General features: G+C 40.1%; 1 protein-coding gene across 2 annotated transcripts in view; it reads right to left on the bottom strand.

Moving 5' to 3' along the window:
* Positions 1–7,392: 7,392 nt before the first annotated feature.
* The window catches only part of suclg2 (succinate-CoA ligase GDP-forming subunit beta), a 138,012-nt gene continuing 132,788 nt past the window's right edge, over positions 7,393–12,616 (bottom strand). For both annotated transcript variants that reach the window (XM_015959295.3, XM_054751625.2), the window contains exon 11: positions 7,393–8,103. In XM_015959295.3, the coding sequence (XP_015814781.3) occupies positions 7,991–8,103 (113 nt within the window). In that variant the 3' untranslated portion in view covers positions 7,393–7,990. The remainder of the gene's footprint in view (positions 8,104–12,616) is intronic.

Genomic DNA, 12,616 nt, shown 5'->3' on the forward strand with positions numbered 1-12,616 from the left:
AATATCAGGGCCCGAGAAGCCCGCTTTAACAAGCCTTAAATTCCTCCGCCCAATCCATCAGCGGGGATATTTCTGACACACGCAGGGAAGAGCATGAAATAAGGCAATTATTGAACCCTTCAGTCCATTCTTACGGCTTGGCTGGCAGGCACGGTGTGGTGCGGCGCGGGGCAATGGAGATGCCGCATTTTTTTTTTGTCTCAAGATGACTCCTGGTGATAAGAGTGGTAAAAATGAATTCATAGCAAATAAATCTGAGCACCGAATAATTCCCTTCATGTCATCCTGTTAATGCAGGTCACTTGTGACTGGAAGGAAAACAAAGAAAAATGACCAGAGGGCTCGTTTGGAGTCTCCTTGACTTTGTCTAGTGAAACAGAACAAGTTACTGGTGTTTGAGTTCCAGTTTGAAGCTCACTTTCCTCCCAGTCTTCCTCTCTGGTGGAAACAGAAGGGGAACTATGTGTGTGTGTTCCATTGAGGTGGCAGTCGATCCTGTGAGCCTGGGTGTCCTCTCAGATTGCCCGACAGATAATCCATCAGACAGTCAGAGTGTCTGACAGGAAGAGGTCTCGGTCTTTCTGTGCCGATCACACGGGGTCTATGAAGGACAGTCGCTCCCTTCAAGCTTCCCTCCAGACGACACACACTCGAGCTTCATTAGAGGGACTGAAGACGCTTGATCTGGGGAGATTAAGTGTTTGTTTACACCCAAATGGACAAAAACAATAAATAAATAAAATATAAAAACAGGCAGAAAGACTCAAAGGAAAAGTTAGTGATGGTTTGGAGCTTTAGAAGTTTGTTTCTGTGGAGAAGTTGTGACAAATTCATATCCTACCTGTTGTAGAGACCTGATGGATTTCAGTTCAGAGAAACAGAGATTAGATCTGGTCAGACTGATGAGTTGGAGCAAATCCTTACTCCTGATTGCCCTCTTAAAGCCATACTATGCAACGTTTTCATATTTTTAAATCGTTTTCTTGAGCCACTTTCTTAACCCTTTACAGGGTTATTGAAAAGTCACTCAGCCTCCTCCACCTCTGTGGCCAGAATTCTGCATTTGCAACTTCAGAGTATTCAGATCGCTCCCCAAAGTCACATATCTTGTGTGAAGCAGTAACACTTTACGACAATCTATGTTTACACCTTGAAACAGATGAGGTTAGCATTTGTCGTAGCATGTTTATCACGGCGGAGCCTCAGAAGAAACACAGAAAACCTTTGTCTTGTGGGGTTACAGAAAAAGAACATCCAACCACACTACGGATCAAACAAGAATCAACATCAAGAGTATTTTGAATCCCGAGAGCTCTGACACAAATGAGGATTCAATCTGAATGCAGACCTATCCTATTGTGCTTCTAAATACAACTTTAATGTTTTGTTTGTGCATGTTTGAGCTTGCCATGTCTTTGTAATTATTTCTAAACAAGTTTTTCAGGCGGTAGTGATCACGTCCTGTTCCGTCACCCTAAGACACAAACAGGATTTCTCAGTCACTGATGCTTTCTCAGCTCTAACCAAGGTCCCGGTTTCCTCACACAACATCGAAATGTCAGCGTGCCGCGCGGACCTCGGCTGAGCACCGCTGCCAGCTGGCGCTCCTGGCTAGCCACTATAGTAGCTTGTAGAGTAACTTGCTTTTCTGATCACCCAGCACACTGAATCTGCATTTGGGTTTGCCGAAACGCTACAACCTTTCCCTGTGGTCACATGATTTCTGCTTTCAGGATCTTTGTCATATTTACCAGGAACTCTGTTAGTCAATAGTAATGTGGCTAGCTGACGTGCTAGCTCTGCAGTCTGCTTCCAGCACATTTCCTGCATGTTTACGATCATAAACACAGCTGATTTATTTAACGTAGTGATGAATCGTTCCTGTAGACACTAATGAAGGCTGGGGAGACATTTAAACTGTTAGATTAAGATGTTGAAAATATACACAGTGAGGTGGAGAGTTTCACTTTCTTTTTAAAAAACAAAACATGTTTGACAAAACAAAGATCAGCTTCACAGACTCATTGTGGACTGCGGATATTCTTAAAAGTGGTAACGGCGTTTGAACATTTCTATGATGTTTTTTAAAAACAGAAAAGCAAAACAGTTTTAAAGCATTACTGAGAAATATAGACATTCCTTAAACAATCAGATGGAAATTTTAGAAAACCACAATAACAGAGATGTTTATATAAATATGGGAAGAGTTTGATCTGAACATTAGACACAGATGTTCTCCTGTAGCTCCCAGTGGGAGACTTCCACATGGAGATGTGAAGGAGGAAGTGTGAGGATGAGTTTTGAGCTGTATTGTTTTTAGCCCTTTGTTTCTAAGGTTTATTGAAGAAATGTACAAGCATTTTACAAGTCTCATTGGCATTTATTGAACATTTTAGTGATTGTCCTTTTCTTTTTCTAAGTTTTCTGCACATGCACCCTGGCATGCTGCAGACAGGGCTGGTTTGTTAACTCACCTCTTGATCAACCACAAATTCAGGTCTGGAGACTTTCCTGGACATGAATCTGGGGGTTTTGTTCTTTGAACCACTTAGCTCTGACTTTGGCCTTATAGCACATGCTTCATCATGATGGAGAAGATTTAGTTAATCACAAAACAGTTCTTGGATGGGTATGAGGAGTTCCACTGGGAGGATGTTTAAGTACCATTACATTTCATGTCTATGTACCGAGTCCCTTTCCTTGGCTGAACAGCACCCCACACATACATGTTCTCAGGATGAATTACTATTGGCAGGAAACAGGACTGATGGGAGCTCTCATCTGTTCTTCTCCAGACTAAACATTCCCAGAGTTCTAAGCAGTCCAATCTCTCCAATCTTTAGCAGAACATCGTTCTCTCCCTGATGGTTTTCTAGAACTAGCATCTTTGCTGTTCGTCGACACCAGAGCATCCTCCAAATATCTGTTGACTGTTCCAAAATCAGACTGCTGCAGGTTGTTCTTTCGGCGGCCCGATCACAGATAGATCAAGTTTAGGAGATTGTTCTGGTTCTTGCAGGACTTTCTTGGAAACCTTAACATTTCTAGAGTTTTTGCAAAATGCCACCATAAAAATCAAACACATTTTTGTCATTCTCAAATGCATTTGGCCACAAGTTTATAACATGACGCACATCTCTCCTTGTTGAGCTGATTTTATTACGTCAATCTGAACACATCTGACCTATCAAGGATCGAGTGGACATGCAGGTCAGCAGATGCCAGAGGTGGAAAGAGTAATAAAATGTTGTACTTAAGTACAAGTATAATTACTTTCATGGAATTTTACTCAATTACAAGTAAAATTACCTGCCTCAAAATGTACTCAAGTAAAAGTAAAAAGTAGCTTATTTCAAATGTAGTCAGAGTAAAAGTTACTTAGTTACTTTTTTGACTGTGCAAGGACGGGCTCTTCTGAATAGTTAAAAAAGGCAATGGGGTATAAATGTCAAAGTGGCCGTTTTTTTAAATTAAATGAACAAATATGCATATTGAAGTACAAAGGCAGTTACACTGCAAACTAGGTTATAGTCACAAGCCCATGACTTTTCCCTGAATGCTTATTTAGAGCAGCTGATTTTTAAAGTTAGCAGAGTTCATCTTTGGTAGTGGGTTCACTCACTCATTTAAAGATATCGGCCAGAGGCAAAATTCGTTTGAACAGCATGTGTAAATGTGTATTAAAATCTCAGATGAAAAAGGTTTTTGGATTTTGACGGCTGGAATTGTAAGAAAATCTGATGTTTGTGACTGGCGCAGGAAAAACAGAAACTAACTTCCGGTCTAAGCCCTGGGCAGCAGTTGACGTTTCACATGGAGCTCTGCTGAAACAGCTGTAGTAAACAATGCCTGGCTCCGGTGTTACAATGTGTCATCAATCAGATGTAGCTTCTGAAGCCTCTACTAATCCATCAGATTTGTTTTTCCTCTGGGATACGGCAACGAGAACGGATGTTAGATTACTGGAGAAGTTCAACCGAACTTCGACCCTGCCAGCTGGATATCACTACCAGAGGTGCAGACATGTTTTAGACCGTTTGACTCAGAAGACCTGCAACCTGATTTGGACATAGAGGAGGATTCTGTTCATCTTCAGAACCAAAATCGGTACAGTTTGTTTACTTTTCTTAAATATTTCATTTCTGTGCTCCACTGGGAGCTCTAAGCTGACGAGTTCTCAGCTGGTCTTAGCTCCATCATGTGTCCCAATATAGTTCAGTAATCTACAGTTTTACTGCTGTGTGTATTTATTGACATAACTCTGGACAATAATGAACCTACAATTTACCAGAATAAATCTTCCTGATGCTGGAGTAACTCCTTAGCTCAACTCGTTGTTTGCACTAATCCAGGATGTCATGGAGGTTCTAATGTTGAAATATAGAGATAATCTTTTAGATTATATCTCTCTGTGTGTGTGTGTGTGTGTGTGAGAGAGAGAGTGAGTGCATGCGTGTGTGTGTCGTAGCTTTCCCAAAGGACTTGTTCTTTCCTTACCGGAGCTAACACGGTTAGTTTTGCTGCAGTCATGCTAACGGGACTCGTCTGGAGTCCAGAAGTAGCGGTGCGGTTCTAGATGGATTTATAGATGTAGGTTATTTTTAGATCAGACCTGTTATTTAAAAACGCATGTAGGACACAGACACATGGCTCAGAACTTTTGCTGCAGCTGTAAACGCAATTTTACGTAATAATTAGGAGCATCAAAGTAAACAAATAACAGTGATTCACAATATTAGCATCAGCAGCTAGCTTGTTTTACGTGCTGGAGTGATGTATGCGAAACACAGTTCTTCACTGTCTGGAGGAGAGGATTTGGATTTTCTGTAATCATTTATGACAAAAGTCCTTAATAAAATAAAAAACTGGACCCAGTACATGTTTATATAGATGGTAAAGTGTAGTTATTTTGCATTTCTACAATTTTAATGCCGAGCCAATACCTTTAACACTTCACCACTGAAATCAGTTTGTTCATTCCAATCCTCCTAAATAATCCTCCAATCATCCAACTGGAATCCTTAAGGGTCCCGTAACGTCCATCCTGTCAGAACAGGCCGTGGGAGCCCAGGTGTTATTAGAACTAATGGTGTCTCCTCACCAGCGTGAGCCTCCAAACTGTGAAGGTTGGTCTCCAAACATGAACTTCAAATTCATGCATTTATCTCCTCTTGTAACACTTTAACATGTTTTAAAAGGCTTGTATCATGATATGTTACACCTCCCAGACCAAAGATAGGTCCAATATAAGATAAAACATTATCATAAACACTGCAGAGACATCATTGTTTATTAAATACAAGTTATTTTCCTGAGCCGTTACTTCAGCCAAGATATAGGATGCATGGATTTGATGAAACCATGCTGTCTTATGCAGTCCTACACACACACACACACACACACACACACACACACACACACACACACACACACACACACACACACACACACACACACACACACACACTGCAGCATGTTAGAATCATTTGAATGACTAATTTAACTACACTGAACTGCTTTTGTAATAATTTAATCTCTTCTTCTGGAGTAAAATAAAGAAACAAGCTAAATCATCACATCTGTGGCATCAAGAAGCATCTTCTGAGTTCAAACAGGGATGGAGCACAATGTTTACACCTGAACAGTATCAGGATTAACTCACAGAGGCCTGCAGGTCTTCTGTTTTATGAGCAGAGCGCTGAGAATCCGCTTCTTAGGAGCGCTAAAAGTTATTTTGCCGCTTCCGTGCACGGTAAGGAAACACATTTCAAACACGGAACCGAGTCTGGTTGCCGAACCGAGCAAAATTCAGATGACGTCACACCGGTGCGCGAAGGTGCAGGTTCCAACCCACAGGAGAGGAGGGAGAGAGGAGGTAAACAGCGAGTGGATCACAGAACTTTTGTTTTTGAGCAAAACTGTGGTAAAAATGGCTGTTTGTCCTCATCATAAAGCGTGTAGCCCCCCCTCCCCGGTTTAGACGTGGTGCTCATGCAGGTGTCTCTTTCTGTTCCGACGCTGCTGCACGTAAAATTTTTAATTTATTAAGCCTACAATTTATTTTTACTCAGTAACGGATATGATTTAAAATGTAGCGAATTACAATTCTTTTTTAAAAACTTACTCAAGTAAAAGTACAGATTTTAAAAACGACTTAAAAAGTATAAATTTACAAAAAAGCTACTCAATTACAGTAACGTGAGTAAATGTAATTCGTTACTTTCCACCTCTGGCAGATGCACACGCCAACAGTAAAAGCTCAGGGATATTGTTGCCTGCCATCCACCCACATGTTCCACTTTCTGACCTGGATGATTAAATGGCATTTCCAAGAACAGAAACTTCTGTAAGTGTGGAGAAAAAGCTGAACAGATTTGTGTTTTCATGTGCCACACACTCCAGAAGTTCTCTAAATTATCTTGGGACTATGAACTTACCCCTGCTTCACACTGGAAACATCAGCGGCGCAGAATGTTGCTGCTTCAAATAGAATCCGTTATAGTCTACGGGGGTGATTCACACCAGCTGCGATGCAGAAATTTTCCGGTGCGTTCCTGAAGCGGCGCGTTGCTTCGGATGGAGTAGAGCTCTATTTTTGCCATGAGCAACTTCTGCAATGCGTTCACTTCTAAAGTTAACATAGGGCTCGACAGGAAATCACAAATGGTGTCAGTGTAAAACATCTCGTAATTTTCAAAATAAAAGCCCATTGCAGTGATGCAATTTCATATTTATGTAGATTACGTCAATGAATGTGACTCCACGGCTTATTTACTCCTTGCATTGTTCCAGAAGTGCAGCGGTGTGTTTTTCATGTCTTTCATCCTGGCAGTGGATAGGAACAACTTCATATAACAATATCAAACATGATTTCCTTCTTTTTGGTTTAATGGCTGATGGCATAAACAAACTGTGACCTTTGAAGTCTCGAGGGATGTTGTGATCTCAAAAGTCCAGCGAGGAGCACGGCAGAGAACCCGCTCTGCAGCTCAGATTCTCTCGGTGAGTACTGGCACGCAGCGAAGCTCACGAGGAAAACCGCTCTGCAGCGCTTCCAGTGTGAAGTAGGCGGTACAGACAACTGCTGTTAAAGTCTTTGCAACCTGTTCCACAAATGATTACATGTTCCTGAATAATTCTGAAGACTCTTTCTTCTCCTAATAGAACTTAAAGGTTGTGCCAAGCTTTCTGCAGCTTTGGAAGTCAACAGGACTCGGGGACACACACGCATTGAGGATCTTTTCTCATCTCGTTTTTGTTCTTACCAGATTCATCAAATTAGCTTTCACCAGAGAAAGCACCGGAGTCTATTACATTTTCCTTTTGTTCCCAGGTGTCCATCTGCTTGAAGTTTGAACCGAGGACACTCTTTATGTCAAGAACACAAGTGAGTCACTTGGATAGTTCTGTTTTTAATCTCATAGATTATTCACACACGCACGCATGCCTCAAGGCTGCTATCGGCATACATTCATGATTTCTATAAAAGATCATTCGTTCTTTCCAACATCTGAGTAACAAAACGTATTAAAAATAAAGTTATCATGATGATAGTTTAGAAACCATTCAGTCTTCAAGTTTTACGTACAGAACGACAAGGGTCACAAATCAAATGATTTCTTTAGAAATACAACATGATGTATTTCAAAACAGACTGTATAGAACGAAAAAAATCACAACTGTCCAACAAACGGTGATTTAAGAGCAGAAAATGGCTTTTCATCTAAAATTCAATACAAACATTACAATATCAAGAGAAAACATAAGTTTTTGCTCTGAACGACGGAATGTAATAGGATTAAAGAGTAAAGGCCATGTCTAATTGCTGACAGAGATCATGAAAGCGCCCAAAAATGTAATGTATCTCCTCAATCAGCTTGGATCAAATGAATAAAGTCCATTTGCACTGAGCTGATTTTTGCACTGATTTAAAATGATACAAACTTGAGAAGTTTAGGAGGTTTGTGTGTATGAAAAGGCCAGTGTCTTTCTATTTCCTGATGGCAGCCACCGCCTTCTTTGCAGCGTCGTCTAAATCTTCTGCTGCTGTGATGGGCAGGCCGCTCTCAGTCAGAATCCTCTTGGCTTCGTGCACGTTGGTCCCTAACAGACAGAAAAACACGCTTACAACAGGTAATGACTAAAAAGTCTCAACAAGGTTGAACCCAACGTGCCATCTGCAGCCGTGTTAAAAACCAGGCTGTGTGAAAGAGGAGGAGCTCCTCAGGAGGAATCATTCCGCTCACAGACAGATGGATGGAGCCACAGGTCAGTGATGGCTGATCCGAGAGCAGTTTCTACACAGAACAACCAACTGAAGGGCAATTTGTGTGTGTGTCGATGCTCCCTGAGCTGCAGCGAGGTCGGTGGGAGAAGGGGATGGGTGGAGCGCTGTGATCACAGCCCGAATCAATGGAAGCAACTGGAGAAATTGTGCTCAGACCTGAGGGCTGGAACACTGAGCCGGCTCCCTCCTGGCGCTGCTCAGCGACATAGCTGTCACAGCACGGGGCGGGGGTGCTGCTGTTGCTAGAATGAATCCAGCTGTTTGTCTGGAAGTTACAAATTTTACTCATGAATGTGATCAAAAAGTGAAAAAACAGCCAGACAGTGTTCTGCTTTCATCATTTAACAATTCAGGAGGGTTAGGGGTTTCTTTCCACCATTTATGTTCAGCAGAATAACCAAATTTACAAATAAAATTTAACTGACAAGCTCTATACGAACAGTTTCATTCATCATTTATTCATTTCTATGATTTTAGGATTTGTCTGCACTTCAATCAATGACTCTGCAATCAATAATAAATAATCTATCTTATAGGTCTGGTAGTATTTCAATGTTAAAAAGTCAGTTAATTAAATAGAAAAATGTAAACGAGATACAAATTTAGACCGGGGATGATCACTAGCAACATTTTTTAAGTGATAACCAATTTTAGGTAGCTACCACCACATATCTCCTATCATGCATATTTTGCAAAAATTAGGTTTAATGTTTAAGTTAACCCAGTTGTGACAAACAGACAAAAATATCTCACAAACTAAACATTGGATCTGTCAGATTTCACAGTTTGAGTGAAAGGAGAGGTAGCTGAAGAGTTTGTTGTACAATTTGTACAAATCTGTTGGTACTATTTGGTCAATGAAAGGTGTTCTTCAAACCTGAGATAACTGGAGCAGTTTGCTCATGAAGAGTGGGCCAAAATACCTGCTGACAGAGGCAGAAGTCTCATTGACAGTTACAGGAATCAAATGATTCCAGGAATCAAATGATTCCTGTTTCATTAGTTAATTTTTTAATAATTCAGTTGAAGCATAATTGAAAAGCAATGTCTGGCTTTCACTGGTTAAATTTCACAGAATTATTTATTTATTATTCCTTTTGTTAAATTCAAGTTATTTCTGTGACCATTGTGTGTTTATTTTTTTTTCATTGACCAAAGGGTACCGACGGTTTTGTCCACATCTGCACGTAGTTTGTAAAAAATGTGTTATTAATAGAATAAGACCAATAATTTCCTATTTTAATGCCAGTATTGGCGAATAATATCAGTAGTTATAATAGATATAAATAAAAACATTGTAGTCATTAACTGATTTACTTTTGGAGAAAACCACATTTAGGATGATCCAGTCCATTTTACTGCCAAGTTAAAATCTGATGTTTCATTTGATTAAAACTGCTATACAGTAATTCCACCAGCTTCTACTATAATGAGATGGTTTGATGAGTGAGTATGAAAGGCATGTTAATACTAGGTCTTAAATGTTACTAGGTCTTTAGTTACTGGTATGTACTTTAACCCTTTAGTGCATAATGGTCACTACAGTGGACAGGTACTCAAAATTGTTATTTATTTGTTTTTGCTATTAAGCACAGCTGTTGAAGACTTTATTGCATTTGAGCCCCTCCATTTGGACTTCAGTAAGCCAAGCCAACATATTTCATGCTCAGAATGCACACTGTCCACTGAGGTGGACATGTAATAAATTATTTGTAAATTATAAAATTTTACAAAAAATATTTGTTGAAATTTGTTTCATTCACACCTAAAGATGAATAAAAAAATTGTTAAAAAATCATGGTTGAAGATTTCATAATTCATGCATCAAAGGGTTAAGCTTAAACATGTCCAATAAATACATTTAATTGCTGTCAACACTTCTGTTTTTCAATTGGTTAAAAAAAGGACAGAAATTTAAAAGTTTGTGTTTCAGCTCTGATAAACCTCCAAACATCAACTTAGACCTGTTAAAGCTACTAAGTGAGACTGGGGTTTTACTTTTTATTACCAAAAATGAATAAATAAATAAATAAAAATAAAAAATATGTCTTTACATATCTAAATAAAATACATTATGAACATTTTATATATTTTATACAACCAATCGTTCAAGAACAGTACTCGTCTCTGTGGTTATGAGGTCCTACTGAACCCAAAGCGCCAGAAAAAGTAAAAAAATAAAAATAAAACTCCCAATAAAAACTGGTGTCTCAGGAGGTTTCAGCCGTAAACCAACTCCAGAGGTCTGAACTGTCTAATGACCAAATTAAAAGACATTTTTTTCCACGACTGAGTACTTTACACCAAATCAATACCTGATGCAGTTCTTCCAAAGAGTTATTAATAAGATTCAGATGCATGTTTCAGAATTAAGCAGCATTCGTCGCGATCAAATCTAAATAGGTGAAAATCACTGAGCCACGTTTGAGAGCTCATACGCTCACGGGTTGACCTCAGCTCCCCTGGATGGCGTGTAATTAAAAACTGCACGATACATGAATTCTCTAGAGGCCTGGCCACCCTGATCAATAGACCTTTTATGAGGAATTCCATTACCAGCGCCACTTAACGCCTAATATTTCATCTCTTTTGTCCAGCCTTATAATAAGTCATTCCAAACACATTTTCTGCAGGTTCACAATCCAAGCAATCAATTCTGCAATGTAATTAATTAGAATAAGAGCAGGAAGAGGCCCTGCTCTGGAGCAGAAACGGGGGTAGAGTGTCTCATCGGATGGCAGAGACTGGTCTCGCTGTGTTTGTGTCGGGATTGCTGCTGCGGTAACTCACAGAGCAGTGTGTACGTTCACACTGACCTCTGACCTGCGTTCTGATTGATGGGTCTGTATGGTTATGCTGACAGCCTAATCTGTCAGCTGATTAAAACAAACAACACTGGAATAAACTCACAGAAAACAGGACAAACATATGGATCGTGCTTGTAGGAGAACAAACAAACAACACATCTCATTTTTGTCACGTTTTCTATAAATATTCAAGAGCAGCAATTTAGATTTGAATGAACCTGTGAACAGTGTGAAGGGAGGGAGTGACACATCTGTGGGCGTGAGGTGGAGAAGTCCTGCATGTCTTCTGTGAGCTCCGCAGCTGATTGCAGTTCCACAGTGGGCGGTAGGGAGCAGTGATAGCTCGCAGCAGCGTCCAGAAGGACCGAGCCCTGCTGAATGGGTGTGTGTGAGTGTGTGGAGCAGTTTATGCATATTTGTGTGTGTGTGTGTGTGTGTGTGCTCGCCTGCAGCCACTAGGTGCTGCCAGAGACCTGCTCACAGACAGGGTTAGGAGAAAACAGGAAGGTGCACAACAACAAAAAAGTAGAGTCAAATAAAAGAGATAAAACTCCAAATAACTAACTATAAAATTTAAATCTGCTGTAAAATACTTATTTCCCCTGTAATTCTTTAAAATCTCAAGTTTGTTAAACAGCTCATTAGTCTTTCATCGCGGCTAAATGAGTAATTAGTATAAGAGGATTGGTAAGCGACCAAACGGTTGTAGTTAGCGGTGTGATATATGCTTCCACTCCACAACACTTTTCTGTTGGAGCGCCGCTCCAATTAGCCAACTCACTGGCGACAATTGTGAAAATGCCACTTTAATCTATGAGTCAATTACAGGCCACAACATTTCAGCACAATTCTAAGATCTGGGCCAGCACCAGAACTGGGCCTGGAGGAGTTCTGTTGCAGCTGCACAGACTAAAACCGAGACCAAGTCAAACTAACCATCATATGGAATTTTTTGACAGATATATTGGAAAACCTTTAACTGTGCTTGTGTTCAGATGTAGAAAAAGAAAAAGTTGGAGGCTAGATATTTTATCTTCTCCAGTTTCTGAGTTTGCAGGAAAAAGAGAGAAATCTGGGCCTCAGAGGACTGATTTCACCTTTCAGTTCACCGGTTCTCAAGCCAATTAATGGTTCTGACTCTGTTCCATTCTTCTGTTCATTCTCACTGGTGAAATAATGTTGAATAGTAGCAACTGCAGCACACACATATGTTCAAACTGTCTGATATCTAGGAACATAATGTGATGATGTCCCCTTTAAGTGTAAACCACTCTCCTTGGGATACATCAGACAGCGTTCAGCTCTTCAACAGGAATACCTAGACAATACATTTCCTTTATTTCTCCTGTTAAAGCCATAAAATCACATTTAAAGGAGCCAACATGTTGCATTTTTAATCCAGAATCTGAAAACTCCAGTTTAGACGTTGAAGTCCTGCCTGCTCCCCAGCAAACAGTAATATTTAGGAACACTTCTTCACTACGTAGAGGAGATTACATGCATGACCATAATCTAATCTTTA

Source organism: Nothobranchius furzeri, chromosome 3 (genome assembly GCF_043380555.1).
Source record: "Nothobranchius furzeri strain GRZ-AD chromosome 3, NfurGRZ-RIMD1, whole genome shotgun sequence".
NCBI lineage: Eukaryota > Metazoa > Chordata > Actinopteri > Cyprinodontiformes > Nothobranchiidae > Nothobranchius > Nothobranchius furzeri.